Here is a 27,621-nt window from a genome sequence, read left to right as displayed (position 1 = left end):
AAAAGATATCCATGATGTCATGAAAAACAATACAGCCTTTGCTACGTATTACTGGAACAATTATTTCATTTTGCTACGTACTACTACTAATAGTATTACTTTAACTGATAGTAACATTAAAAGTGTCGTATCCTTACTACAGGTATTACTATCTCGTACTGGAATGCTGCCAAACAAGAATAATGTAGTAACATTGAAAGCACGTATTTCTCCGTCTATCATCTTTGAATCGTAAAATACCGTTGCGTCATAAGCTTATGTTCTTTTATTGGCGACATCTTCAAGACACTTTTGTTATTGTCCGGTGTATCTGCCATGCCTCGCCTGTCTGTCACATCACCACCATCTTGAGAACAGTGATAGTTGGAAACACAGTTTTCGATATTGCACTCAGGTTTGAAAATTTTCCTCATCAGCCAAATTTTAGATCACTGATTCCAAGGGGTCACTTCCAGCCAGGCCCGTATCCCTGGGGGGCTAGAGGGCGCCGGGCCTTCCCTAAACTTTGGCTGGGCCCCTAAAAGTTTCACGGTAGGCTTGCAAATGGACTATAATATGGTGATTAAGTATAATATGATTGGGTCGGGCCCCCCTAACTTCTACCGGCCCCCCCCTAAATTTTTGGTCTGGCTACGGGCCTGCTTCCAGCTAAGGATCAAAAATATAATTAGTTAACTGTTTCTGTAGGGGTCACTTGACTTTGTATTCTATACAAACTCAAACTATTAGCTTGTCATGTCTTGACGATTGTAATACGTTCAAGAATAAAAATATTGTTGGTACAGTCACGAACATAAATAAATGGAGTCTTTAGCCATAAAAAATAATGGCTCCAACCTCCATTTATTTATGTTCGTGACTATACATGCATTAAAACATTGGCTACAATGCTGGGATCGAGGCTTCGATTTCCGGGATGATCAGGATCGTCTCCGCACTTAGAGGCTGTAGGTCTATTCAGCCTCAAGATAATGCGCCTACTGGAGGAACAGGTCTTGGCGTCGTGTTGACCATACACCTCCAATATGGTAGAAGTTACGAAAGTGTGAAAGTCTACATCCCTTCATGACATGGACGTTGGGACATTTTCACTTCCACCAAGGGTCATTATTTCGTTTCAAAACATTTAACTTTCCTAAATATAATGGAAACATACCGTCGGAGCAGTGGATTGTAGTTGTTTTAGTTTCGAACTCAAAAACAAACAGCGGGTATGTAAATCCGATTAAATGGTAACCTGTGAGACATCTGAACGAAGTTCGAAAGGTCGCGACGTTACGTATGTTGTTGAGTTTGATCGTTATGACGAGAATTCAGGGGTGGGCAAATTATGTATCAATCGTTGTTGTGTGTCTTTGCAACGCGGCTATCTGTCCGTTCCGTGTGTAATGCTACTTCTGTGGAACAATTTAGTGTAGTTCTGTTCTGTTGGTTACCTTCGTGATACGTTTGTTTGAAATGTATTCAATGCAGGAAGAAGCTGAAATTGTGCTTCTTCATGCAGCTAGAATAAGTCAATAGAAAGAAGCAGTAGAGCCTTAAAAGCGTCATCCGAATCAGGTAACTCATTTCGATACTCATGGCATGATTCAAAGCCAGAGCAGGGTGGCGGACAGATCTCATAATGGATTATGACGAAATGCAACTTCCTGCGTCATGAGTATTGATACGATTGCGAAGGTGACAATTAGTCCGGAACCATCAATACAAGTGGCTGCCATGAGTCATATGCTTGTCTCCAGAATTTTATCACGTGAACAATATCTTTACAAGATAAATTTCCTATAAAAGTTGCATAGGGATGGCGCAGACAGAAGAACAGAGTTTTGAATGGTTTCAGTAGATACAAATACAGGATTCTAATCTAGAGACTGCTGACGTTCTATTCAGCGATGAGGCTACACTCCATCTTCAAAGTACAGGCATGACACTGTCTACTGGTCTGTTGATGATCCCTACATGATTGTGGAAGCTCAGTATCAAACTTATTCTCGAGGGAATATGTGAGGTGGGATTCACTACAGTGTTTTATTACACCCCGTTTTCTTGCCTGACAATTTAACATCAGACCAATACCTACGTCATGTAGAGACCATACTGTAGCCGTATCTGGTTGACATACTCTTGGCATCGAGGCGTTTATTTTTCCAGCATGGTGAACTGCCATATTACGGACGTATAGAACAAGAGAGGCTAAACGAGGAGCTCTCTGGTCAATAGATTGCTAGCAGGGGTCTTGTGGAATGGTCATCCAGGTTACCTGACCTAACGCCACTAAACCTTTACTCGTGGGGCTATCTAAAGTGAGCTAGCATCGAACCAGACCCAGAATCGTGGATCAGCTGACAAAGAATATCAGGCACATACGTAGAGAAATAACACTTGAAACACTGCGGCTTGTATGTGCTAGTGTACGACACCGTGTGTACATGTTCTACCTGCAAGAGAGAAACCAATTTGAACACCTCTTGCAACAGCACCCAAGAATGTTGCATAGGGTAGTCTTTATTTATATAGAAAAATATAAAGTTTCGAAATTGCTCTCGGACAACCCCCAATATGATGCAGTTTGATGTGAAAATATATCGTGTAAAATTTCTCTTCCTTTGCTAAAGGAGAAAAGGTGCCGCATCGCATCTAAAGGTTGATACTGCATGCTGCAATTTGTCAGGTATTGTATAATCAAGTTATTAGGTAAATTTCAAAGAAATACTACTTATTTCAATCAACCTCTTGTCACGACTTATAGAAAATTTTGTGATACTTATCCGAATACGTCTTTCACACCCCAAAACCACCATTAGTTCATATATATATAATATTCTAGTGTATATTTGCTCACTTTTTGCAATGATAGCGTCCGCAAGTTTCAACAGATTTTGATGAAGTTTAATATGCGTAATAGTGGGATGGAGATTTCGGAGTCTATTGCTGCCCGGCACGATATTGTCAATAGTTTTCGATATATGGAACTATCGATTTGGACTATAGGGTGTAAAAGCTAAATCACTGCATGGATCCGGAGACACTGCGCAAGAAGGGTGTTAAACACTATTAAAATTAAATACTTTTTTAATCCAATGAATATTTTATTGGCAATTGAAAATAATCAAATTCGTCAAAAATCGATTACTTGCAAAATCTAGTAAAATATTAATTCTATGAACAATATGAAAGGAAAAATATGTTTATGTTTACTTCATTAAAATGTTCTAATATCGTTCTTATATATTTGGATGCGTGGGTTCGTTTAACTCAGTGATGTGCCGTAAACTATAATTTTACGTCTACGCGATTGTCTACTGTAATCTATACGTAATATACATTACGCCTTTTCCCATGTAGACTATGTAGACAACCACTATCAAATGTAAGGAAGAATTTCGTTGCTCGTTTGTTCATATTTCCTCATTCAGTTCTTTTGCTTCGGTGCAACGAAAGATTAGGGAAACGACTAACATATGAAAAGTAGAGGGAATTATCTAATCTATATGTTTACTCTGCTATGCACATACCATCACCTTAGATTTTTTACTTCGAGCACTGCTTTTATAATGAAATTTACAAAACTAATTCTCACCTGTGGGCTTTCAGTCTTGAATCTGGTGTATTTGCCAATTTTTTCTTGCATATTTTACAAAATACATAATATTTTTCATTGTCCTTCATCAAGACGAAACTAAGTATTCGAAAGTTACTATTCGCTGGTTTAGGCATTTTATTTTGTACGCAATTTCGCAAGGTAACGAAAAAGAAAGCTTTTTTATTGTCCATGACGCCATATTAAATTACGTGTTGCTGACATATTCTACATAGTCTACGTTGTTTACATTGTCTACGCATAGTTGACACGTAAACGTAAACTATCGACTTTTACGCGTAGACGCACATCTCTGGTTTAACTTGTACTCTTTCTTTATATATAGTTCGAATTTTGTCAATTTTTTCGGTTTTACTTTTATCACGCAATGAATATTTTATTTTACAGGATATCGCAAATCGATTATGATAACTTTCTTATTATGAAATCGATTATTGTAATCAACAGAAAATAACTTTCCTACTATGAAATCTACCTTTTTTATTTGGGGACTACCATATGGACTATTTTTTAAAAATCTATTGTTATTTGTTTCTCTTTCCAAACTGTTTCAGGCAATTTCCATTTTCAGTCTGTCCGAAAAGATTTAAAATTTTGAATTTATAATGGAATAAATTTACAAAGGTAACACTCACTGTATTTCAAAGATTTTTAAAATGTTTGGCCATTGTAACTCTTTTTGAGTCACGAAATGTACGTCGTTGAGATATTACTTGCGTAATAAGCTGTTTCTGTCCTTCATTGTTTGTCAGCACAATCGTATATTCTTCCATAAGTCTCATGCGTCTTTCTGGAGAATCATTTACAACTTTCAGGCTCTTCACAATGTACCTACTATTCATTTCCGAAATCGAAAGATCTTCCTGAAGAAAAGTTTCGTCTTTACTGAATAAATGGAAAAATTTTAGTAGATAAACTGCTCCTGTCGTTTTTCAAGCATTTTAGTATTATCTGGCTTAACCGTCAATTTCTTTATTTCGAGTGATAATGGGTCCTCTTCCCTGCAGTTGTTGCAGTGTAATAATTTTACCATCAATCTTTTGTATCTGTAGACACCTTGCTACCGAAAAATGCTATCGCAACTGTTTCTGCAGACAGATACCACAAATTATTTCAAAATTTACTCAATGTTGGAAGGCTTATTTCAGGATCAATTATACTGTATTGGTGAAGACTTTTCAAGAACTTGAAATTTTGACGGGGAGCTTCGATGACATTAGAAGCGTTAAGTCAAGCTCTTATAAACAAACTGGTAACTAAAATACAAATATCGCGTCAAGGAATATATGAATTTTGCCATCCATCTAGCATTATAATAAGCTTCTGGCATTCGAAATGATATTCCTCTGGGTAACGTAATTATCAATAAACCTTATGCCAAAAAACATAATAAATATGACAACTATCCAATCGAAATAATTTATTTCCGTAGCACATCTTAACTTACTAATTTTTTTTTTTATTTTTGAAAATTTCGGGAAAGAATTAGAAAATGTCGCTTGTGAGTACTTGTTATTATATCTATATAGGTGCTGCTGTCTATTGGATAATTCAAAAGCTCCCAATAAATGAAGAAGGACTTGAGGCTCTATGCGGCACCATTTGTCTTGATTCGATTGGAATCAAACTTTGTACAACATAATATTTCGACAAGTGGCACAAGATCAAGAGGTGTCCCGAAAAAAATACAATGTTGTAAAATAAGAACCACCCTAATGTTGCATCTAGAATGGTGCATGAGGCACGTAATTTTATACTCACAAGGAACCTTCGCAAAATGTTGCACTTCGATTTTCATGAAATTTTGTAGGTAGAAGGTATATCTAAAACGAACGAATATACGTATTTTCTTTTCAGCAGAGAAACGGTTTAAGGGGCAAAATCCCTCTCTGAAATTATTTCTAATTAGTGCTAAAATCCACAGAAAGACATGAAAAATTGAAATAAAATTTCGTACACAAATAGTAGATATAAGATGAGTGAACACGTTTTCTTTCCTGCGGGAAAACTGGTTTAAGAGGCAGAAGCCCTTCAAGTGATATTTTTCGTCAATCTTTTGCATAACACCTAAAAGTGCATGCATGAATTCCACAGAATTTCACACACATGTAGTAAACATAAAATAAACGAACACGTAATTGTTCTCTGCGGAAATCCGGTTTAAGGTGTCAGAATTTGTTCGAGCCGGCCCTGAAATCCATAGAAAGTCAAGAACAATTTGAATGAAAATTCATACAGAACTAGTGGACATAAAGGAAGAAAAAACTTACTTTTTACTTGTCTGCTTAAAAGGCAAAAGTCCTTCTCAGATTTGTTTCTAGTTGGCCCCGAAACTTACTGAAAGACGTGAACAATTCGACTAATACTTCTTACACGTTTGTTGTTCTGCAATGTATATCAGAACTCTCTGTAGGATCGAACTGGAATGTTGATGGATTTTGTGTATCTCATAAGCAATGTTCCTTGTAGGCAGTCAAGCTGCTTATTTGTTGAACAAGATGTTACAAATTGCAAACCACATCCTATTTGCATCTTTTTAAAATGATTTCTGTGAAACAGTAACTGACGTGTTAAAGATTTCAAGTACCGTATACTTCACGTTTGGTAGAAATCATTTACTCATTTATTTGTTGGAATATTGTCGTAGATGTGTTATCAAGATAACCTTATGGAGATAACACACAATATTATGTCCAAAGTAATTTATTTGCAAAGAAGTGGGCACGTGTGAATGTACTCTTGACCTATTGAATAAAGTACTTAAGTAAAGGAGGTCTAACGTTTTAATGACGTAACCAATGTAGTTGATATCAGGGGTAAAAGTGAGGGGAAACGGGGGGAAGGCCGTCCCCCACCTGCAAAAATATTTACGGTGTCCTCCCAGTTCCTAAAATATTACAATGGGCAAAGATAGACAAGAGGACGGCTACCGTCGCCCTACCTTTTCAGATCCACTTTTACCCCTGGTTGATATTGATCGTGAATATAACGTGGAGAGCATATAAAAGACACAAATCACACGTCTACATATCTGATATCTGTAGTAGAGCAGAAAATCATCGATATGGCTCTTAATCCGGCAAATATTGTAAACCTGCTGTTTGTGACACTGCAAGTAATGCAATTTCCGGAATCACCAATTATATCCCAGGAAAGACATGTTGCAAGCATTCTTAAGAATTTACTTGAAGAGTACATGGATAATGACATTGTTTTGATATTGTAGAACAAACTTATTTAATTGTTTACTAAAAAAGATAGAAGAGAATCTTTCGCGAATAAGGTTACGAACGTAGCTAATTCCAACAATAACAGCTATATTTGTACTACTAAAATTGGATGATATTATATGTTTTGCAGTTATACACGAATTACATTATATAACCCAGTGCTGTCCAAATGGCGGCCCGCGGGCCGCATGCGGCCCGCCAAACCGTTTTCTACGACCCACAAAACTTTCACGATTCACGATTTTTATTACTGATAGTATTTTCATTTATATTTATTTATTCGTTTAATGTTTCCACTCTTCTTTTGAAATAACGCATCCATTTAGGGCTTCTGTACAACAAAAAAGGGCGTAGGCATCCATTTCAACAGCTTTCCCTAAAAACTGTGAGTTTGGTGGGAAAATAGTGTCAATGTTTGATAGTACTTATTCGTGTGAAAGTGCATTTACCACCATGAAAATTGTGAAGAATCGCTTCAGAAATTGCCTTGGAGATTCTTCTCTTTTACATCTCCTGCGGTTCGTAACAATAGGAATGGATGTAGATATCCCAGCCCTTGTAAGCTGCTAGTCACCCTCATTTGTCACAGATTGAATAGGTAATATTTCAAATACCTTTTTTATATTTTTCTTTTGTAGCGTAATATTATTATTATTATTATTATTATTATTATTATTATTATTATTATTATTTAGCTGCGGCCCTCCACTTTACTAGTTTAGACGGTTATGGCCCTCAGGCTCATTATAATTGGACACCACTGATATAACCTATTTCATTCTAAGAATTAATTATATAATTGGTTAAGAAATTCGTTTCTTTCAAATGGAGATACTAGAATGCATAACAAATTTCTAAAAAAAGAATTTAATAAAAATGATTTAACAGCATATTTTACCAGACTTTTCTGAAACCAAGCAGGTATTCAGAATTGCAATATATATACTCTGTGGAGTGGAGTGCTCTCAACGGGTCGGGTCGGGTTGAAGACCGACCCGACCCGACCCGTGATCCGATGCGATTGACCTGACCCGATTGACCCGACCTGACAACCCGACCCGTTTGAGAGAACTATGGTGAACACACTGAGTGAACGCCAAAATGCACTCCCATTGTGAATTAAACCCGGACCACGTGTACCTAAGTCTTACACCTTAACCACTAGCTAGATCAAGCGGGGGATTTGTATATGCACCTTAATGAATATTTGACACTTTTGAGGTTTGGTTATTTCTTTTTATAACTGATACCAGTGTCCGAGTGGGAGAAATTTATTTTTTTTCTTGCTTTAGTTCCATGTGACGAAATTTTTTTCAAGGTCAGTGTTCTCACCTGCTCGGACGGCAGGGGTTCTTCTCAGAAGGGAGTAGCAAGAGTCTCTTGGCGGAGACAAAATGAAATCGTTTAACTACAATGATAAGGGTTGAGGAAACGGGAGAACACCTGTGATTTCTTCCAACCCTTCAACTTTCATTCCAAAATAGGTTCTTATGATTCCGGGATCCGCGCCACTTTCATTTTTCTTTCTCGATAATTAAAACGCATTTTACAGTGTATATAGTTGCAAGTAAGAAGATACATAATATGAATTTTGTAATTTAAAATTTAAAAATACAGTATGAAAATTACTTATAAAGTACAAATTTTATTTCATCACTTTCAGCCCAAAAAATGAAATTCAAACAATTCGCACCCTGCGTCTTGGTCATCAATACTGCGTCTTATTTTTTGTCTTGCAGACAAGTCTTGGTTCTGCATTTCGTAGTCTTGGTGATCTTTCATGCTATACAAGAGCCAAGAATGCTCGCTTCATCGGTACAAATGAAGACCAAGTGTGATTTTGATTATGGTCTTTCATACTATACGGAAAGCAAGAAAATACGCTCATCGCTACTTGGTGATCACCAAAACAAGGCCAAGAGCAAGATTACTGTGCACTTTGTCTTGCATATCCAATCTTTATCATGTTCTCGTATCGATGTCCTTGGGCTTGGTGAAATAAAATGAAATATCCAGTTTAAGGTCCCTCGATTCTGCACCGAAGCTAAGGGATATGGTGGTAATGAGAAATGAATGGAATGGTGGAATGAAGAAAGTGGGAGGAAACAGGAGAACCCCGAGAAGACCCACTACACGGCGTTTGTCCACCACAAAGCCCACTTAGCACAATCTGGGATCGAACCATGGATACCATGCACCAGAGATGAATTCTCTACTACTGAGCCACCGCGGCCCCGCTTGGGCTTGCTCTTCCATATCCAATCTTTCTTTTGGCCTTGCTTAAACAACTTCTAGTTTTGTTCTAAATCCAGACTCCATATTGGTGTAGATATTAATATTACAGTCGATTGGTAAAATCAGTCTTCCACATTTAAAAATTAAAGTACACACAAGTACAAAAAAAGCTTTTACCATAAAAATACTAGCCGCAAGTGTTCAAAATAGATTTATGGTTTCTATAAAATCAATTGAAAATTGCTATTTTTAATTAGGCAGCTAGTGAAAAACAGCAGCTTTCGACTCCAGCTGAGTTTGAGCTTAACCTAAACTCAGTTGACCAAAATAAACTGACCCGACCCGACAACCCGACTCGAGCTGACCCGACCTGACAATCCGACCCGAGTAGCCTGACCCGACCCGTTTGAGAGCACTAATGACAACTATTTGCTACAGAAAAAGTTGAATATAATAAATGTATGTGTAAAAATAATTTATATCAAATCAACACAAAGAAAGCAAAATTTATGACATATAACTAAACACAACATTATGTTACTAATACGAGGTCAGTGGTGTGGAAATAAAAAAAAAAAAAAAAAAAAGACATTATGAAAGATCTGGGAATCACATTCTTTAGGTAATTAATATTTTCTCACCACACAAATGGTATCATGCAAACAGCAAGAAAGAACAATAGGCTTTATTTATTTATTTCAGAACCATAGAATATGTATTTATATACATTACTTGTAAGAACTAAGCTTTAATCTGGTTCTGTAATATAAAACAGTATATCTAAAACTTTGGCTTATACATTGACAATATTCTTGGCACAGACGTGGTGGTAGCGACATAAGAGATTTTTAGATCCAGTGCCGTTTAGGACTTGTGCCGCGAAATGATTTTTAGTTCTTGTGCCGTTTAGGACTGGTGCCGTGTCCCATTGTCACAAGTTTCACAGTATGTACTAGAGATATCCCAAGAAGTTATGCAAGTATAATTTCCAGTCCTTGATGTTGAATTGCGAAGATGGGCTATACAGGCTAGCAGCAACCATCATATGACATCCTTTAAGGGATCACAAACATCACTGTGGAAATTTAGACGTGCACACAACATCGCCTCTCGATAAGTGACGAAACTTATATCTACTACATTTGGGGAAGAAGTTGCCTTTTCTAACGAAGTAAAGCAAGATATTCCCCAATTTGGGGCAAGTAAAATATATAGTTCTGATTAAAGTGGATTTCAGCTAGAAATGCGTGTGACCGTACGTTGGCTGTAAAAGCAGTCAACACTGTTGAAACAGTCGTCTAATTCGTGAGTGCTACAACCTATAGTTATACTATTCAACCAATCCTATCAACAGATGGTATTTTGTTGTTACTATTATTCATAGTTTTAAAGAAACCAAAAGGCAAGTTCGGTCCTAGAGAGCATCAAAATGTTTCCACCCATGTAATATTTATCTTTTAGCTTCAAAGTCAGGAAAACTTAAAGGAACATTTCTGTACGCGTTAGAGAACACTTATTTCCCTACAACATAGAATAAAACAATGCTGCTATTAGATCCGTGGAGTGGAGATTGTGAAAATACTATAAGCACAGTTTAACTACAAAACAAAGAAGTAACGCTTCTAACAATACCAAAAGGATTAACATAAAAACTTCAACCATTAGATATTTACTTTTTTCTTTTGTGGAAGAAGTTTGTTCGACGTTTTTCAGATGTAGTTATCTTACAGTGACACGATATTAGTTTGAACTTAGGAAATATCACAAAAATTACAATCACTGATTCACAATCTATTTTCATCTTCAAGGTTTAGAGACGTCTTCAAGTACCCGTGGTATAATATCGGATAGACAAGAAAAATACCGGAACGGTTTCAGACGCGTGTAAAATATTGCTTTGACACGAATGCAGCGCCGACATGCGATATTTGTAGACAGGTAGCAATATTGTGCGTGCAAAAATCATTTTGTTCAGAACACTTCTTTGTTGATTATCATTACTGTAAAGATTACGTTGGCAAACAAAGCGTAAATGAAAGAAAAGCCTTCTAACAGAAATAATGTGCTTGTGTTAATGGTTTCCCTTTAATTTCACTAATTATTAATCATGGTAACACATTTCGATATTTCTAAATCGTCAGTTAATTAATATATATGCGAGTGTATGGCTTCAGTTCTGCGAAAGGTAATGAACGTTAGTTTATGTGAATTTTAAATGCTTATATATACTCGAAATGCTTATGATTTGTCGATTTCTGAGCTGATTGCAAAAGGTTTCGCAAAAGGCTTTGGCCCCTTAACCCCTTCACTGCGTAAGTGGACGAAAAAAAAAAAAAAACAACCTTAACTGCGAATGTCGACTATAGTCATTGTTTTAAAATTTTTGTCCGTATCTTGGGGTTGTCGAGAGTAGTCGCGAAAGGTTTTCCGTGCGTTTTTTTATTCTATCGTTTATGGAAAATAATAGAACGCAGAAAATCGAATGGAACATCTTTCGCGACTACTCTGGACAACCACAAGATACGGACAAAAAAAAATTAAAACGGCGTCTATAGTCGACATTTGCAGGTTAGGAATTTTTTTTTTCCGCCGACAAAAGTCGACTTACGCAGTGAAATGGTTAAACCGTTTTTCCGTAAAAAAGAAAACTTATGCTTTTGTTTATTTTATGTCTACTATTTGTGTACAAAGTTTCGTTGAATTCATGCATGTAGGTCTAGAGGTTGTACTAAAGATTGACGAAAAATATTACTTTCACTTGACATCATATTTTCAGGGGCTTCTGCGCTCTTAAACCGTTTTCCACAGAAGAGAAAAGACCAGTATTCGGTTATTTTACATCTACTTTTTGCCTACAAAATTTCATGACACTCGCAATGCAACTCTGCGAAAGTTTCTTGTCAGTAATATGTACAATGTGTTCAGTGAACTTTGTAAGCAATAGTATCACATTTAGTGTAACTGCTTTATGTATTTCTCATCTCAACAATAAACACAACTCGTTATGAATTTCATTCCTCTACCCCCGTCCACCCTTCATCACACAATGTTAATAATTCCAACCGAAACTTGAAGTATTCTTCTACCTTCCGTACGGCATAAGTTTTGCTTACATTCCGTTCAATTATTGTATGAACTGATGCTTCTTTTCTAACACTATGACTGGCAAAGTTGCTTTTTAAATCACCATTGGGACGACATTCAGTTACCATTGTAGAGCCAAAATATCTGGTCCGATTAAAGGAATTCCAAGCCTTTAAATTGGAACCTGCCATTTGCAGCAACTCTCCTCACGTTTTTCGCATCAGCACTCATAACAAAGTTGGTCTATAACAAGGGACTTTTTTTTACACGGTGTATATAGGAATATAGTATGCTGTAGTATATAATATATACAGTGTATATATATATTGGCGGATCCAGGATATGATCAAGGGAGGCGCTAAACCATAGTTTCCCGCTTTATTCAGTGGAAAGTAGGATTGAAGCTCATCTTATCCAATGTATACCTGAGCATTAAGACGGGGCTATAGCTCCTATATTCCCCCTTGGATCGCGCCTATATATATATTAGGGATATCTAATTCTGGAATCCGAAAGTAAAATCGAAAAAAATGGAAATTCGAAATTTCCTATTTCGGAAAATTTTGGTCATCTCTAGGTATTTGCTGTATTATTATGTGAATATATAACATATAGAAATAATATATATTCACATTATTTGAGATGTAGCTAACCATAGTCAATTAGATGTAATATAGAGTGTTGCTTACATGCTTACATTGTTGTATACATAGTGTTTCATATATAATTATTTTCTTTTGATCTGTTGACTAGGGACAACGATAGACAACAAAAGTTATCCCTTAATGAAAGAAGGAGAATGCGAAATTTTTGTACACTATGCGGTAAAACATTTCGAGATAGTTATCACCTAAAGAGACATGTATTAACACATACAGGAGAAAAGACATATCTCTGTAACGAATGCGGCAAATCTTTTGCACTTGAGCATCATCTTAGAAGACATTCATTCATTCATACCGGAGAGAAACCATATGTATGTGAGTATTGTAGTAAATCATTTGGAAATAGGTCCAACTTAAGAAGACATATTGTAACTCACACGGGGGAGAAACGTTATCTTTGTAATGTATGTGGTGAATCTTTTCAACAAACTCCCCAACTTAAGAGACATTTGTTAACTCATAGCACAGGAGAGATATATCCATGTAAGCAGTGCTTTAAAACGTTTGAAAGTTCTTCTGATCTTGAAGCGCACATATCTAAACATCCCAGGAAACAGTTCGTATGTCATGCATGTTGGAGATCCTTCAATCAAAGTACTCATTATAAAACACATTTATTAATTCATAAGAATGAAAAGCCGTTTCCATGTCTGGAGTGTGCTAAGTCATTTCGAAGTTTCTCTGATCTTAAACGACATGTTTTTCAACATTCAGGTGAGAAGCCATTTAAATGCGAGCACTGTGACAAATCTTTTATTCGGAGATATCTATATAATAACCATTTATTAAGTCACAACCGATGAGGCATTTTGTAGACTATGCTGTTGTGCGTGCAATAATGAGCTGAAATGACACATAGTGTCTCCTTCACAGAGAAGGGACATTGTTATAAACATTAAATGAAATCTAATGTAAGGGTAAGTAAGGGTAAAGACATACCGAAGATACCTCGCGTTCGAGGTCAAGGTTTAAGTCGCGGTCGCTACTTCGATAATGGCACAAACACATGGATTCAAATAGGTAAACGCATGCCGACACAGACAAACGATACACAGACCGCAAACTCCGCGGCAAACTGGAAACTTCGGGTACACTAGCGCCTCCGCACCCACAGACAAACGATATATCGTTTGTCTGTGTCCGCACCAACGACGACAGAACTAACCAGTCGATCTGTCGTCACGTAAGTGGAAATTTTAAAAGTAACGCTCTCGGTTAACACGTGGTGTAGGAAAGTGTAGTGTGTGCTTTGCTATTGTGTACGTTTACATTTGTTTTGATTCAAATGAGTTTGCACTATATTTTACTAAAGGATTTAATAGGTGAAAGATAATGAAGAAACCCAGGCATGGTGCAAAAGATTGTCTTTTTTGCGGAAAACTGAAATGGGAAATTAGCGAATACATCCGTTTAGGTAAGTACGCATAGATTTATTTTATTTTGTACATGTACTTTTCTATCTTTTATAAATTCTTATCTCTTTTATCTAGTAAGTTGAGCATGTAGATTAACGTTTTTTTTCTTAAACCAGTATGTTCTTGCCTGTGGATACAAGTTTTTATTTTTGCTACGTATCCTCCCTGAAGGCGTGCAGCTAACCAAGATTACGTCTTAAAAGTGATGAAGACCAGCTAATTTTGTGTGTCGATTATGAATACGGAGATATCTTTATTAAAATTTTGGGTCAAAAATCTGTTCATTTAAAAATAACGAGTGGTGCAGGTGTAGTTCTGTCGCAACACATTTTGGAAGATTTACGGACAAACTTCAATCCTTTGCATGATAATATGTTTATAAAGAGCAAATTTCTGAGGCGACAGAATTAAATACAAAGTAATACAGCTGTATTTTAAGTTTACAAGTGGGGGATTCTAATGTAAAATCATAAGAAGTCCTTTACGACAGATAAAATAAGTGTGTGTATATGAAAGATCTAATGATGGTATTTTCGGCCCTTGTTTAGTGATTGGGGGCCAGCTTTTTCATCTACTTTTTTGCGATATTCTACTCAGATTAGGTCGTTTATTTAATTTAAATAGTGTTGCCGAGCGAGCGTTAGCAAGTGAAGGCGAGGTAGAGCCCCGCGGGGCACGTTGTTTTTTGCTTTCGTTATGGATCAAAAAAGTTCCGCAGTTCGTTTTCTTTTGCCGCATTCCTACGAAAGTAGTATTTAGACGCAAATCGTATGAGAATTGTAATTTTTCAACAATTGCTTCTGATGGCCCCCTTGAATTTTTTCCATCCCGAGTGTGACATCGAGTCTTTTAGGGGCAATAAGAAGGACATTGGGGATTATTTAGTTTCTCTCCAAAATCACTTGGTAATGATTCTGCCTCAGTTGGTAGTGATTAGGGTTCTTTATTTGTAACTGTGATTAGTATAAATCATATAGAAGTATGGCATAAATACTACAGTGCATAAAACACGAGTCAACTTGTGCTAGGTTGTCAGTAAAAGCACGAACGTTATGTAAGCGAGTCAGAGTAGAGCAGGGGTCCACATGGGTGCCAAGCGTCAGCAAGAGGATGCGGCCGTAGGAACCAGGCGCGTCACCGACGGTTGGTATACGCATAAACGAGGCCGTTTACATCCCTGTCACTATAAGTTACAGGGTTTTGGGGGAGATACTAATTGCAATCAAGGAAGTTAGTGAAAGAATTGTCGAATTCAGCAATTATTTATAGTGTTACGCCAAAAGTAAACCTGTACGGAACGCGTAATATTTAAACAGTGCTTCATTCGTAGCGTTGCTATGTCCGTATTTTGTACGAACTATATGCATTTTTTGGTCCGTATCGTACAAAGTATGAAATAGGAAAATGTCAGTTTACAAAGCTGCCCGAAAATCTCCAAATCGGAAATCGCTAAGATCTGGGGCGAAAAAATTGTGTTTTCATGATATAGCTAAGTTATATTTTAGTTACTATTAATAAAGTGGCCCATGTTTCTAAAAAAGTGTCTTGTTTTTCCATCCTAGCGTTCTTTGGGTTAGCTTTAATGTACGTAATCTAATTATATGATTTATTATATTTGTGTTAATGAAAAATGTTAAAATAACATGTTAGTTTCCAATAGTCTTTTAAGTATTACAGTAAACAATTGTGATAACCTAGGAAGGTGATTCTTAGGTAAAAAATTTCAATATATTTATTCTGTGTTTGGGCAATTGTGCAAGGTGGCCGCTAAAAAGCACGAATGCTATCTAACCGAGTAAGGGCAGAGCAAAGGTATGGTACGGCGCGGGAGGACGTCCGGTGGCGTATCAGCGACGATGGGTATGAACGTAAGAGGATGTAGTAAGGAAGTGGGTTTTGGCAGTTATGCAAGTTTCAATAGCACTTGCCATGGTTTTATACTATTAATGCTGTACTTGTAAACAAAGTTTAGCTTCTGTACATTGAACAGAAATACAGTGCCGGTAGAAAATAGGGCATTACTGCTGTATCCCCGGACCGCACGAAACTCGGAAAAAAGAATATTAGTTTCTAAACCAAAATACTAGGTTGTGACCCTTGCACACTTGGTAGTGATTGTTTGAAATACAATGTGAACGTATGGCATAAAACACGTGTGCATGGCGGCCACTAAAAAGCACGAATGCAATCTAAGCGAATCAGAGCAGGAACACAGCAAGGGGGCCGAGGAAGTGCAACTTTAGGGAGCAGGCGCGTCAGGGGCGGTGGGTTTGTTAGCAGCTACTATTTCCTGTCTATATACATTAAACCGGGACAAAAATATGGAATTTTTAACAATAGTTTAAAAAGTTTAAAAGTTAATATATAACTGCGCGCAATATTGGTACATGAATCTCATAATCTTTTTTTTTTTATTATTTTTTTCAGGCTCATCAAAAATAAATTTTGAAGATTGGATACGTGTTATGTATGATGGTACTTGTTATGCAACGACAATCGCTGAAGTTCTTCATGATGGTGTTAGAGCTAAAGTTGTGTATCCCAGCACTACAGATCCAAAAAAGTAGAAGTGGCCAAAGACTAATGGGTGTGTGTATTCCTTCAAAGACATTACTAAGAAATTGAATCCATCAGTTTTAACAGTCAGAAAAGGAAGATATGCTTTGTTTCCAGATATTTAAGAATTTCTTAGGAATTGCATTTATCAATATTAGTTGCTTGAACGTATAACATACTGAATGTAATACTATAAATTATTTTGAATACTAGCATGTGAAAAATATAATTAAAGAATTCTAGCACACATTTAACTTTCTTAACTGAATATTTTTATAACACAAATAATGAAAGATATTCGAAAATAATTTTGAAGGAAGTAGTGTGAAAAGTATGTTTCAAGATTACCCTCATAGATAATACTAAACCCAGGTGTCGTGTTCGTAAAAACCATCTTTCTGTTACGACCTATCTGTAAGTAGTCACGACTTCCTCTTGCAAGTCAAGATCTTCCCTCATAAACAAATAAATTATAACTTTGTAAAATAGTGTAAGACCTGATATGCTTTAATCATACTGTTGTCAGTGTACACCTATATAATGTTGACAATATTAACATTTTTTGAAATTATTTTCCGTCACAGAAAAAAAAAACTTTTTTTTTTTTTTTTAAGGAAATGGAGAAGTCCAGGAGTTAACAACGCACTTCACTAATTTTTTCATTACTCACTACGGCCTAAATTGAATGCTTGAACCTCTCTAAGGTATTTACATTCGTGATAGTTCAGATCATTAACTTATTCATTTTTTTTGAAATCGCAAAAACTAAACTGTTTTAATGTATAATATGCAATTACTAGCATTGTGATCTATAAAGAACAAAGTTTGGTGAAGAGTAAAAAGTTCCATTCATCTTTCAAATTGTATCAGTAGATCAAACATTGTTTTCAAATACGATAGAGTTAAATTATTATAGTTTGCCTTTTTTTTTTTTTTTGTTTGTTTGTTTAAATATATTGTGTACTAGAAATGGATACTTAATTTAAATTTAACTAATTACTACTGTAACCATTCTCAATAAATGAACAGAATTTTATTTTGTGTGTTGTCTTTTGCGAAACTTCATTCCTTTGTTTATCTTCAATTTGTTATGCAATCATAAGTAATGTAGGATAGTGGAATTAACTTTAAGGGTAAACGGTTTAATTTCTTTATTATATATGATAACTGGAGACAATAATCGATTATATCACACTATGCTTTAACACCGACTTTAGTGATAGAGTGTATGACTGTTCTGGAGCAGTAAGTAGCGTAGTGGTTAATGCATCGTTACGGTAAGGTGGAGATCCAGGTTCAAATCTTAGTCCAGTCGTGCATTCTCCTACCTCTTGTATATAATTTGACAGTTTTTTTTTTTTTTGTTTTTTTCTTAAGTATTAGTCGATGTCAAGCTATGTCGTGCTTATATGGAAGTACTTTGAAGTGATTTGTAACATTTTCGTGATTCAATCGATACTTACGATTAAAAGAATTTAATTCTAATTCCTTTTACAGCTATCATAAGAAGTTCGGCTGTTTTTTTTTTTTTCTTAGTCAACTTTGAATCGTGTTTTCATGTAGGATATATGAGCTTCGCACACAAGAATAATGTAATTTTGGACCTTGAATTATGGGCTAATACTATGAACTTAAAGTTCACTCTTTGATGCTTTGAAAATTCGTTAAAAAAAAAAAAAAACCTTGCTTAAGGTTTTTAAAATTTATTTATTAGTATTATTCATTCTCTCACTACATTATATCGTCGCTGCGCTTCGATAAGTCGCTATGTAACATTTTCCTCGAATATGCCCGACGAAAACAGGTATATTCGATCGATTACGTTACGGGCCCAAAGTTGTGTTTAATCTTGTAATAAGTGCCTTATATGTGAATTCTTAATAGTTTTGTTTTAATAAGGGAACAAAAAGGATACTTGTTAAAAATGTTAATGATTAGAAAACATATTTTTAGCTTCTGGAGATATCCCATTATGCACATATCGGCTTTTCGAGGCGCAGTCACTATATGCCGAAATTGAGTCAAGACTCAACAGTGCGCAAAACGTTTTCGTTTTGTATGGCAAAATAGCTATTTTCGACTTTTCTGTAATCCATGCAGTACGGAATTATGGATAACGAAAGTAATGACCAATCTTAGTTTCTCTTCTTTCTTTGTTTTTATTGGTAAGTAAATTTAAATATTACATTATTTATTCGCTGTGTATGCTAGACTATTGATTCTCAACGTAGTGAATTACAAGTGACTGGTACAGAATTGCTCTTAGGGAAGGCACATTGCTGAAAATTAACGTTTTCTCGGTATAAAATAAGGGATTAAGCCTTAAAATATGTAGTAATGATTGTATACAAGGATTTTTTGTCGTCAAGTCCTATCGAGAAAATATAAGTTTTTACCGATGTATTTTACTTAATAGCCGCCACTACAAATTGGATAAATAGAGGTTAGTAACCATTTTCAACTGTTCGAGAGAAACTAAGACGAATTGCACTACCACCAATTAGTTTGTCCCATGAGAAGCTGTAATAATTTCCTTCATTTCAGTGATTTATTTTTAACTACAAGTTACTTCAAATCTGATCATTGAAATTGATAAACCAAAGGAAATCCACTTTTGTGCTTAACGGTGTTCTAGATTTTTGCTATACAAATTGACTGGTGTCCACCGATTTGCTGTTATTGATGTTCAGTAGAGCCCAATGTAATATGCCTACTGTGAAACATTTGAATTTAATTCCTGGGTAAGTTCGCCCTGTACGCATCTATGCCGCCAAGGGACGAAAGCACTTTCTTTTGGCGCACGTTTTGTTTGTTTGTTTTTTGTTTTTCTCATTATCATCCCACGGTTAACCTCCGACGCTACAGGAGACTGTGATAATGAGATGGACGATGATAGGAGGAAGCAAGTATGTCTTGGGAAAACCCACTCATACACCAGAAAGCTCACATGTCGGGAACTGGAATCGAACCAGGGAGCTTTGTGCCAAAAGTGAACACACTACCACTGAGCTTACGTGACGTCTTCGTTGTACGTGGTGTCAGGTTAAAACCAAATTGGTGGTAGGATTCTACTTTTTATATATATAATATTTGACATTGAAGTTAACAGTGTCAATTTTAGCTCACAGTGTACTAGTACTTGTCAAATATAGTGAAATCCATTTGTTAGAGACCTCAATATTTCAAGAAAAATGAAATCCTTAAGTTTAACGTCCCACGATTATGCCGGTTAGGCTAAAGGAGACGGTGATTCTGAGAAATGAATGAAATGGAGGAATGAAGAAAGTGGGAGGAAACGGGAGAGCCCCGAGAAAACCCACGCACACGGTGTTTGTCCACCATAAAGTTCACTTGACGGGGTGGGATTGAATCCGGGACCCCAAGCACCAGAGGTGAACATTATACCACTGAGCCATCGCGGCACCCGAATATTTCAAGAGAATAGGTTTACACTATTAAACACTTCTTACTAGTTGTCCAATGCATAGCTGTCTTCAAAGCGCACAAGGTGGCTTAATTGTGAGGCACTTACCTCTAATGCGTAGGGTCCCTGGTTACCCCAGGCAAATAAGCTTGTGGAAAACAACATCGTATCTCTGGGTTTTCTAAAGATACTCCCGTTTCCTTCCACTTTCTCGTTCCACCAATTCTTCCCTCCCTTTACCCTCAGGAGCATAATCGCAGGACGTCAGACCGAAAGATTCATTTTATTTTCATAGCTGTTTCCCCACCTTGCTACTAATAGATTTGTGTACACAGTGATGAGTTTGGTTACCGGATACTGTAGCGGTTCACTTTTCAAAAACTTTCTGAACACCGTGGACGCAATATCTTGTAATTGAAGCTTGCAACAAAGATCAAGAGATATTAAGCTATTTAGTATAAAGTCTTTCTGCTATAAAAATTAAATATGGAATATTCTTTTTACATTTGTCAATGAATATACAAGGAGTTAAATGTACACGGAAACAAGTTTGGATAAAAATGTGAGATTACATTTCCAGAAGGAATTTTTGTATTCTTTTAATTTCAAATATTACTCTTTTGGTCCTTCAGTTGCATTTGGGAAACAGCTTTTTCTGTACTTTGATATTTTGAAAGTGAACATATATATGAGCTGGAAAGGAATGTCAGGCCTAGGCGCAGTGCAAGAAAAACAGCACTACCTAATTAATTTTTCTGCTCTGCGTCTAACGCTTGAGATGCAAAGCAGACGAAAACAATCCATGACGTCACGTTCACAGACCGATGGCAGCGCCATCTCACCCGGGACGACACATCGTTCCGCCCATCCGAGCGCTGATTGGCTCTTTCGCTGTGCAGACGATACAAACTGATTTCCATTGCACATATTGGAAGTTTGCGGTCTGTATATCGTTTGTCTGTGCATGCCGAGCTGTACGCTGCATCGCTTCCTAGAGGTCGATCACGATGGTGAATTAGTGGTCACGATGATAAACAACCGAGTTTGTTTTTATATAGTACATCGATGTTCAGTGGAAGCATCGCTGTGGCTGTGTTCTTATTGGTTGGTTCTCCTTAGGTCTCGAAGCGCTGTACAGAATAAAATCTTCATTTTTTCAAAATTTCGTCTGGAGAGGATTGCGTGTATCTATGCTTAAGAGGTTTTGCTGCTTTTAAAATTTGATTATGAAAGATATTTTAGTAGAACTAATGAGGAATGTTCCAGTAATATGGGATAAGAGGCACAAACGACATCATAATAGGCACATTTTAAATAGAGAATGGAAGAAACCAGCAACTCGAATAAGAATGTCACATAAGTTATTCATATTTATTTGAGAATTATAGTATAGCTTATTATTATTATATCAGGCAGTGGCGGTTACAGCGAGGAGGCTTTCGGGCTGAATTTCCTAAATTCCGGAATTTCTAAAGAAAAAAACGAAACTTCATTTGGCGAAGTTAATACCCCCTCCACCTCGAAACCTGATAACATATTTGTTTTTCTATTTTACTGGGAAATGATTTCTACTCCGAGTGCTGAAAGAGGGCATTTCTTCACAAAAAATTGAAAAAAAAGGTAATGGTCTTTGATTTATTGATAGAGATGGACAAAAGATGAGACACAAATATTTTTTCGAAACAAGAAACGAGACTTCGGCATTTCTCATGTCTCGCCCGCGTCCATCCCTATTTATAAATTGTTTGGTTCTTTCAATTTCAAAATGTGGTTTCGCAGTGATTTTTATGCACTGACGGTATCATTTCACATGCGTAATGTTTCTCCTCAAACTGAGAACTAACAGCGAGGGTGCAACCCAGGGCTGCCAACCAAGCAGCTGCCAATTATTGTGCATGTTGATGAAAATTATGGTATTTTGTAGGGTATTATGGTACGCGCCAAAAATCAGGTGTGATATGCAGTAATTATTATTGTTTCCTCCCTTTGTCAAATGAAAAGCTGCTTATTCTCGAGCTCTATTATTATTATTATTATTATTATTATTATTATTATTATTGACAATAGCATGAACGTCGTTTCTTTTACGTATTGGTATGATAACATCTAAACGAAATGAATTCTCATGCTTATGATGCACCAGACTACACAGTGCAGTAAAATCAGAAAAACTAAAATACTGATAGAACTCGAGATATAATTCGAATCACTTTATTCGAGGTTGAAAGAAAGAAAATTATCTTTTAAATTAGCTAATTTTTCTTTTAAAGTGTTATATCGTCTTGTAAGGAAGAAGTACTAGATTCATTACATACAAGACTGTATCAGTTCTATTATGCTTCATTATGAGGATGCTGAAACGAAAACGCTAAAATACACACAGAATTTTTGTGGCTTCAGTGAAACGTTAACTTGGTATAACATTTAAAACTTGTACAATTTTATATGTGATGCATGGCCCGCGGTGGCTCAGTAGTAGAGTGTTCACCTCTGGTGCATGAGGTCCCTGATTCGATCCTAGCTCGTGCCAAGTGAACTTTGAGTTGGACAACCACCGCGTGCGTGTGTTTCCTCGAGGTTCTGCCGTTTTCTCCCATTTCCTTCATTCTACCATTTTTATTCATTTCTCATTATTGTCTCCTTTAGCATAGCCGGCATAACCGTGGAAACTGAAAAATTTCATTTCATTTGTGATGCATTTCAGCGACTCATGCACAGAATAACAGATAGTTGTTTTGGACAAACTAACCTCTCTCATTTAATGCTATTCTTTTATTAATATTTATTTTATTACTCATTAACAAGGTTACAGAGACAGCAACTGAAGGGATATTTTACACTGAAACACTATCAATACCTAGTGAAGGAAAATTTGGAAGCAAGTCGGCCAGGGTCTATATATTTTAAAGATACCACCATTCCAGCATTCACCTGTGATACTGAGAAAACGATGGAAAACGTCTCGCGATTTGAACCAAGGATCTCGATTGCGAAGCCAACGCTTATCACTCACCTACTCTCGCTCGGAGATACATGCAATGTTTCAAGAGGATCCCTCTTAGTATCTTTGGTGCTTGAAACCTCAGTCCGATTTCCGCTGGGAGTTAGTGTGGTTCGGATCCCGATTGTCTCTTGTATTGCCCACGAGACGAGGGAAGACATAATTTTCGTGATGAATTACGAGATAAACAGAATCCTTCCAGTAAAAACAGCATTCTGTTTTCTAGACAAGACAGCTCTTTCACTACACGTTTTAGAGACGGGATAGCCCCAAATCTTTCTCAGATTGAACATTACATCTCTGTGCTGTAAGGAATGAAACTCCAATGAAACAAACACATACTATACTTTAAAAAATGATTGGGAAAGATTAACACGTACAAAATTTAATGGTTCTATATGCATTGCGTGGCTCCGTGTAGCGTAATTATTTAAAGTCCTCGCCTTTGGTGAGAGTAGTCCGAATTCAATTTCTGGTTGGGACACTCGGTCGAAAAGATGTAAAATTGTTTCAGTACAGCCATCCTGAGTGAGCTTTTTCCTTGTTTCTCCACATTCAGATTCACGAATGATGTAATGGCACGTAACATGTAGGTCTCAGATCGCTTCCTTCCCTCCCCTTACCCGAATAGTGTGATCGTCGGGAGTCGTCATCTGTCATACACCATGGGCTTACGGTCTTAGATGCCAGTAATGCCCAGAACTCGTATATATAAATAAATCTATATGCACTACAAAACTTACATTCTAAAAAAAGTTTCCTAAAACCCCCTTTGTATTACTGTTGAAGTATATAATATATCAGAAAAGTAATTTTTAAAAATCAAATACAATACTGTGGTCCCCGCGCAACGCAAGTATTAAAGAACAGACTAAACTCTCATCTGCCAATAAGGTTTTCCGAAAAGAAAACCACTCCAGTCACTTCCTTCTAAATTGCAACAAAGTAGTCCTTTTGGAAAACAGGGCAATAAAAACATTCAGGGATAGTATATGTTTATGGTACCGTACTTCGGAAGGTGGAGACAGAGATTACAAGGAAAGTGAAACCAGTATCATATTTGTAGCTTTATAGGAAAAAAAAAACTTTAAAAAAATCCATATTCGTCCAATTTTCCAATATGTATGTGAACCAAAAAGACAGTCGCATCTCCTGGATTATGGTACTTTTGCGTACCATAATGAAAGTACTATGGTACATGGTACAGGACTTCAAATTATGGTATGTGTACCATAATTATGGTACGGTTGGCAGCTTTGGTGGAACCTCTTCGCTGTGTGCGCCCTTCATCCATCTAGACCTAGACATCGAGGTAGCGACCGGGACTTAGACCTCGATCGCGAGGTATCCTCGGTATGTCTTTATCCTAAGAATGTAAAAGAAAAAAAATGTTGAGGAGAGCAGTTTCAAACTCCAAAACCAGAGCTCTTTGAATGTCAGTTGTAGTTAGTTATTAATAGTATTGAATTTTGCTATATTTTCATATGGGGAATGAAGATGGCAACTTCACAGTTTCAAAATTGGTTAATACATATGTAGACTGACTATAAAATCCGTGCTAAGTGCCAAAATAAAAATGTTGAATAAAAAGCCCAGATGTTACTTGAGAACTGGTGAGACATATGCCCATGCGTATTCTTCTGGGAATTATTTGAACTACTTCCACAGTGAATACTAGGTTGCCTGAGCAGTGTTCACTGAACAATGTTAAGCACATAGGCCACATCTTGACATTAAAGCGAACTTGTCCACTTTTGGCACTTAGCACGGATTTTATTTTTAGTCTACATATGTCTGTATGTAATTGAGTTTCAGCTGCTTCATTTGAGAAGGGCAGGAGGGGCAATTGCCCTCCATCGGTTTGAAGAATACATATGTTTTAAACAATTGTATACTAATATACTAATAAAAAACATGAAATTCTTATAAACTGGTTTATCTTGCTCCCTTCCCGCAAAATCTGAAATGACACTGTTGGTTGGTTAAGAACTCACAATATAGGGTGATCACAAGGTCCCTTTACCCTGTGATAAATGCCAATGTAAATTTTCCCGTTACTCCTTGATATCGGATGCAGACATGGATCGGATAGTGGGGGCATGTGCGGCACTCCTTCAGACGTTTGACATTATCAAAACGCGGGAAAGTGATCTTTACCGATGAGTGTGTAGTTTACATTAGTTTTCGCGCACGGAATGTGGTACTTTGATCCGAGGACAATCCACATTTTTATGAAGAGTTGGAACAGAATTCCCGCATGGGATGATACGGACAGGCATGGACAGCAGACGCCTGTTTGGGCCGTTCTTTTTCGGCGGTGTTGTTAATCACCAATACCTGGATATGTTGCAGAACTGGTCTGTTCCTCTCTTGAAGGAGCACGGAATCCAAGAAAAATATTGGTTTCAACATATGGGCACCTGCCCATTATGCCCTTACCGTATGCAATTATCTTATCTTACGGAAGTCTTTCCTGGGCTTGGATTGGTCGTGGTAGTCTGGACCTGCTCGCACCACTTGCCTGGCCACCACGAAGCCCAGACCTCACCACCTGTGACAATGCGCTATGGGACTTCATAAAGGACATCGTTGCACAAAACCATTACGATACTATTCACGAATTGACAGATGCTGTGAAACAAGCTCTCTCTCAAGTTTCACCTGTAATGTTCCACAAAATGTCGCACAGAACCTGGTGGTGTACTATCCTTTGTCGTGAGAATGACGGTCGACAGACTGATCCTTTGGACACTTAATGTTTGCTATCTCAATAAAACTTCTGGAAAGCATTGTTGTTCATGTCATTCAGTTCTTTCCGTGTAGTTATTTACGTACGTTTAGTGCTTTTTGTTACTTATTTTCAGGGGTAACGGGCCTTTGTGGCCACCCTGTAATTACAAATATTTATTATATTATATTTATGATAAATCATGTATCGAGTAATCTAAAATTCTCTGAAATAAAATTTAAAATATGTTATTGCATATCGGTAATATATGATTTCAAGATCAAACCTTTGTTGTATGGAACATTTAGTACTTCACGCTGCTCAGTGTATACTTGTAATTTTACAAGTAGATTCTTTTTTGGTAACCAATATGTCTTAGTTTGGGCTAAACACCCTATTTTGTATGCCGTTTTACGTAGCGAAGTAATCTGTAATTTAATGCGATCATTTCATATTTCTGTTTTTCATATAGAGCAGTATAAAGGAGTAGCATGTATTTACAGTTGTTCGTCCTAGAAAATGAAACTTACTAATTTTTAAAATATCCTGTTTTATTTTACGGGAAAGAACAAGGAAACCTCTTATATAACACGTGTACAAAAAATCTACTAGAGCTCATAACCTGCTTTGAATGTTGTTACTATCTACACACGTTGTTCCTAATCTTCTTTTTAAACTTTATTTTTAATCAGTGTTGTTGTACATCCAAATATCCTACTTGGAGTAAAGAGATATTTTATGTTGCAGATATTTCTTGACTAAATACAGATAATACTAATGTGCCAACATATCTTAACTCTGAAACGTATGGAAGGACCAGAAAGGGACTGTAATGCACTGCGTGTTTCTTTCTTTTCTATTTTTTTAATGCATGTTCTTATATATATTTCGCACTTGCACGCTAGATGGAATTCAAAACATGTTCAGGACTATTTTCACAGTAGCAGTTGTTCACGTTGCTTTAAATGAGAGATTTATTTACATTTTTTCATTTCTAGCTCGTCATTACATAACATGGTTTCCAGAGGCCCTCTCAAGTATTTTCCCAATTTTGCTTCGTAACTCTCACGATTATTTTTTTTTTCTTTTTCAATTTTATTCATACGTTCTTCTACTTAAGGAAATGCAGCAAGAAGGAAGCTTCAAAAAGATTACAAAGTTGTCCAAAACATGTATTCTTACAATCAACTGTAATATGCCACCGACACCAAGAAGAAACCTGAGATCATCATATATATATCTGCACCTATACCAATATCAAATACCTATAAGGTTCTTTCAGAAGCCACGGATGGCAAAAAGAGCTTCCACTCCTAACACTGAACTTCAGAAGGATGAGCAAATATACGATATGAAAACTATTTCAGACGTGTCCAAAACTTAAATATACATATATGATTACCTTCTCTACGCAGGACTATAGATTCCAACAATTAATAACTAAAGATTGCAGCAAAGAAGTCACTTTTCTATTCGTGAAAGGATACACAAAGGTCCGAATTTCAAGATTACAAAGTAGTGCAAAACTTTTGTTCCTACAACAAACTACATTATGCCACCGAAATCAAGAAAAAAAGCTGAGACCATGAAAGCAGTTATTCGCAACTTTCCAATTGATACCAGCGTTGAAGACATCACAACCGCACTCAAGGAGAAGGATTACCTAATATTCTCCGTTTCAC

The 27,621-nt window shown here is 36.6% G+C and overlaps 1 protein-coding gene across 8 annotated transcripts in view; it reads left to right on the top strand.

Moving 5' to 3' along the window:
• The window catches only part of LOC145691015 (uncharacterized), a 220,959-nt gene that overhangs the window by 123,610 nt on the left and 69,728 nt on the right, over window positions 1-27,621 (top strand). Inside the window, exons 5-7 of one of the 8 annotated variants that reach the window (XR_014132323.1) lie at window positions 12,904-14,229; window positions 16,658-16,817; window positions 17,401-17,815. The exons of 5 other annotated variants lie outside the window; for them this stretch is intronic. Coding sequence is in view for 1 of the 3 variants with exons in the window: in XM_081766540.1 (XP_081622666.1) it covers window positions 16,658-16,679 (22 nt within the window). In the remaining 2 variants the exon portion in view is untranslated. Of the gene's footprint in view, window positions 1-12,903; window positions 14,230-16,657; window positions 17,818-27,621 lie in introns of those variants that run through there. 2 more of the 8 variants (XR_014132322.1, XM_081766540.1) reach the window with 2 other exon arrangements.

The sequence above is a fragment of the Thermobia domestica genome, chromosome 7 (assembly GCF_964235325.1).
Source record: "Thermobia domestica chromosome 7, izTheDome1.hap1.1, whole genome shotgun sequence".
In the NCBI taxonomy this organism is placed as follows: Eukaryota; Metazoa; Arthropoda; class Insecta; order Zygentoma; family Lepismatidae; genus Thermobia; species Thermobia domestica.
This window is presented reverse-complemented; position numbering and strand designations above follow the sequence as displayed.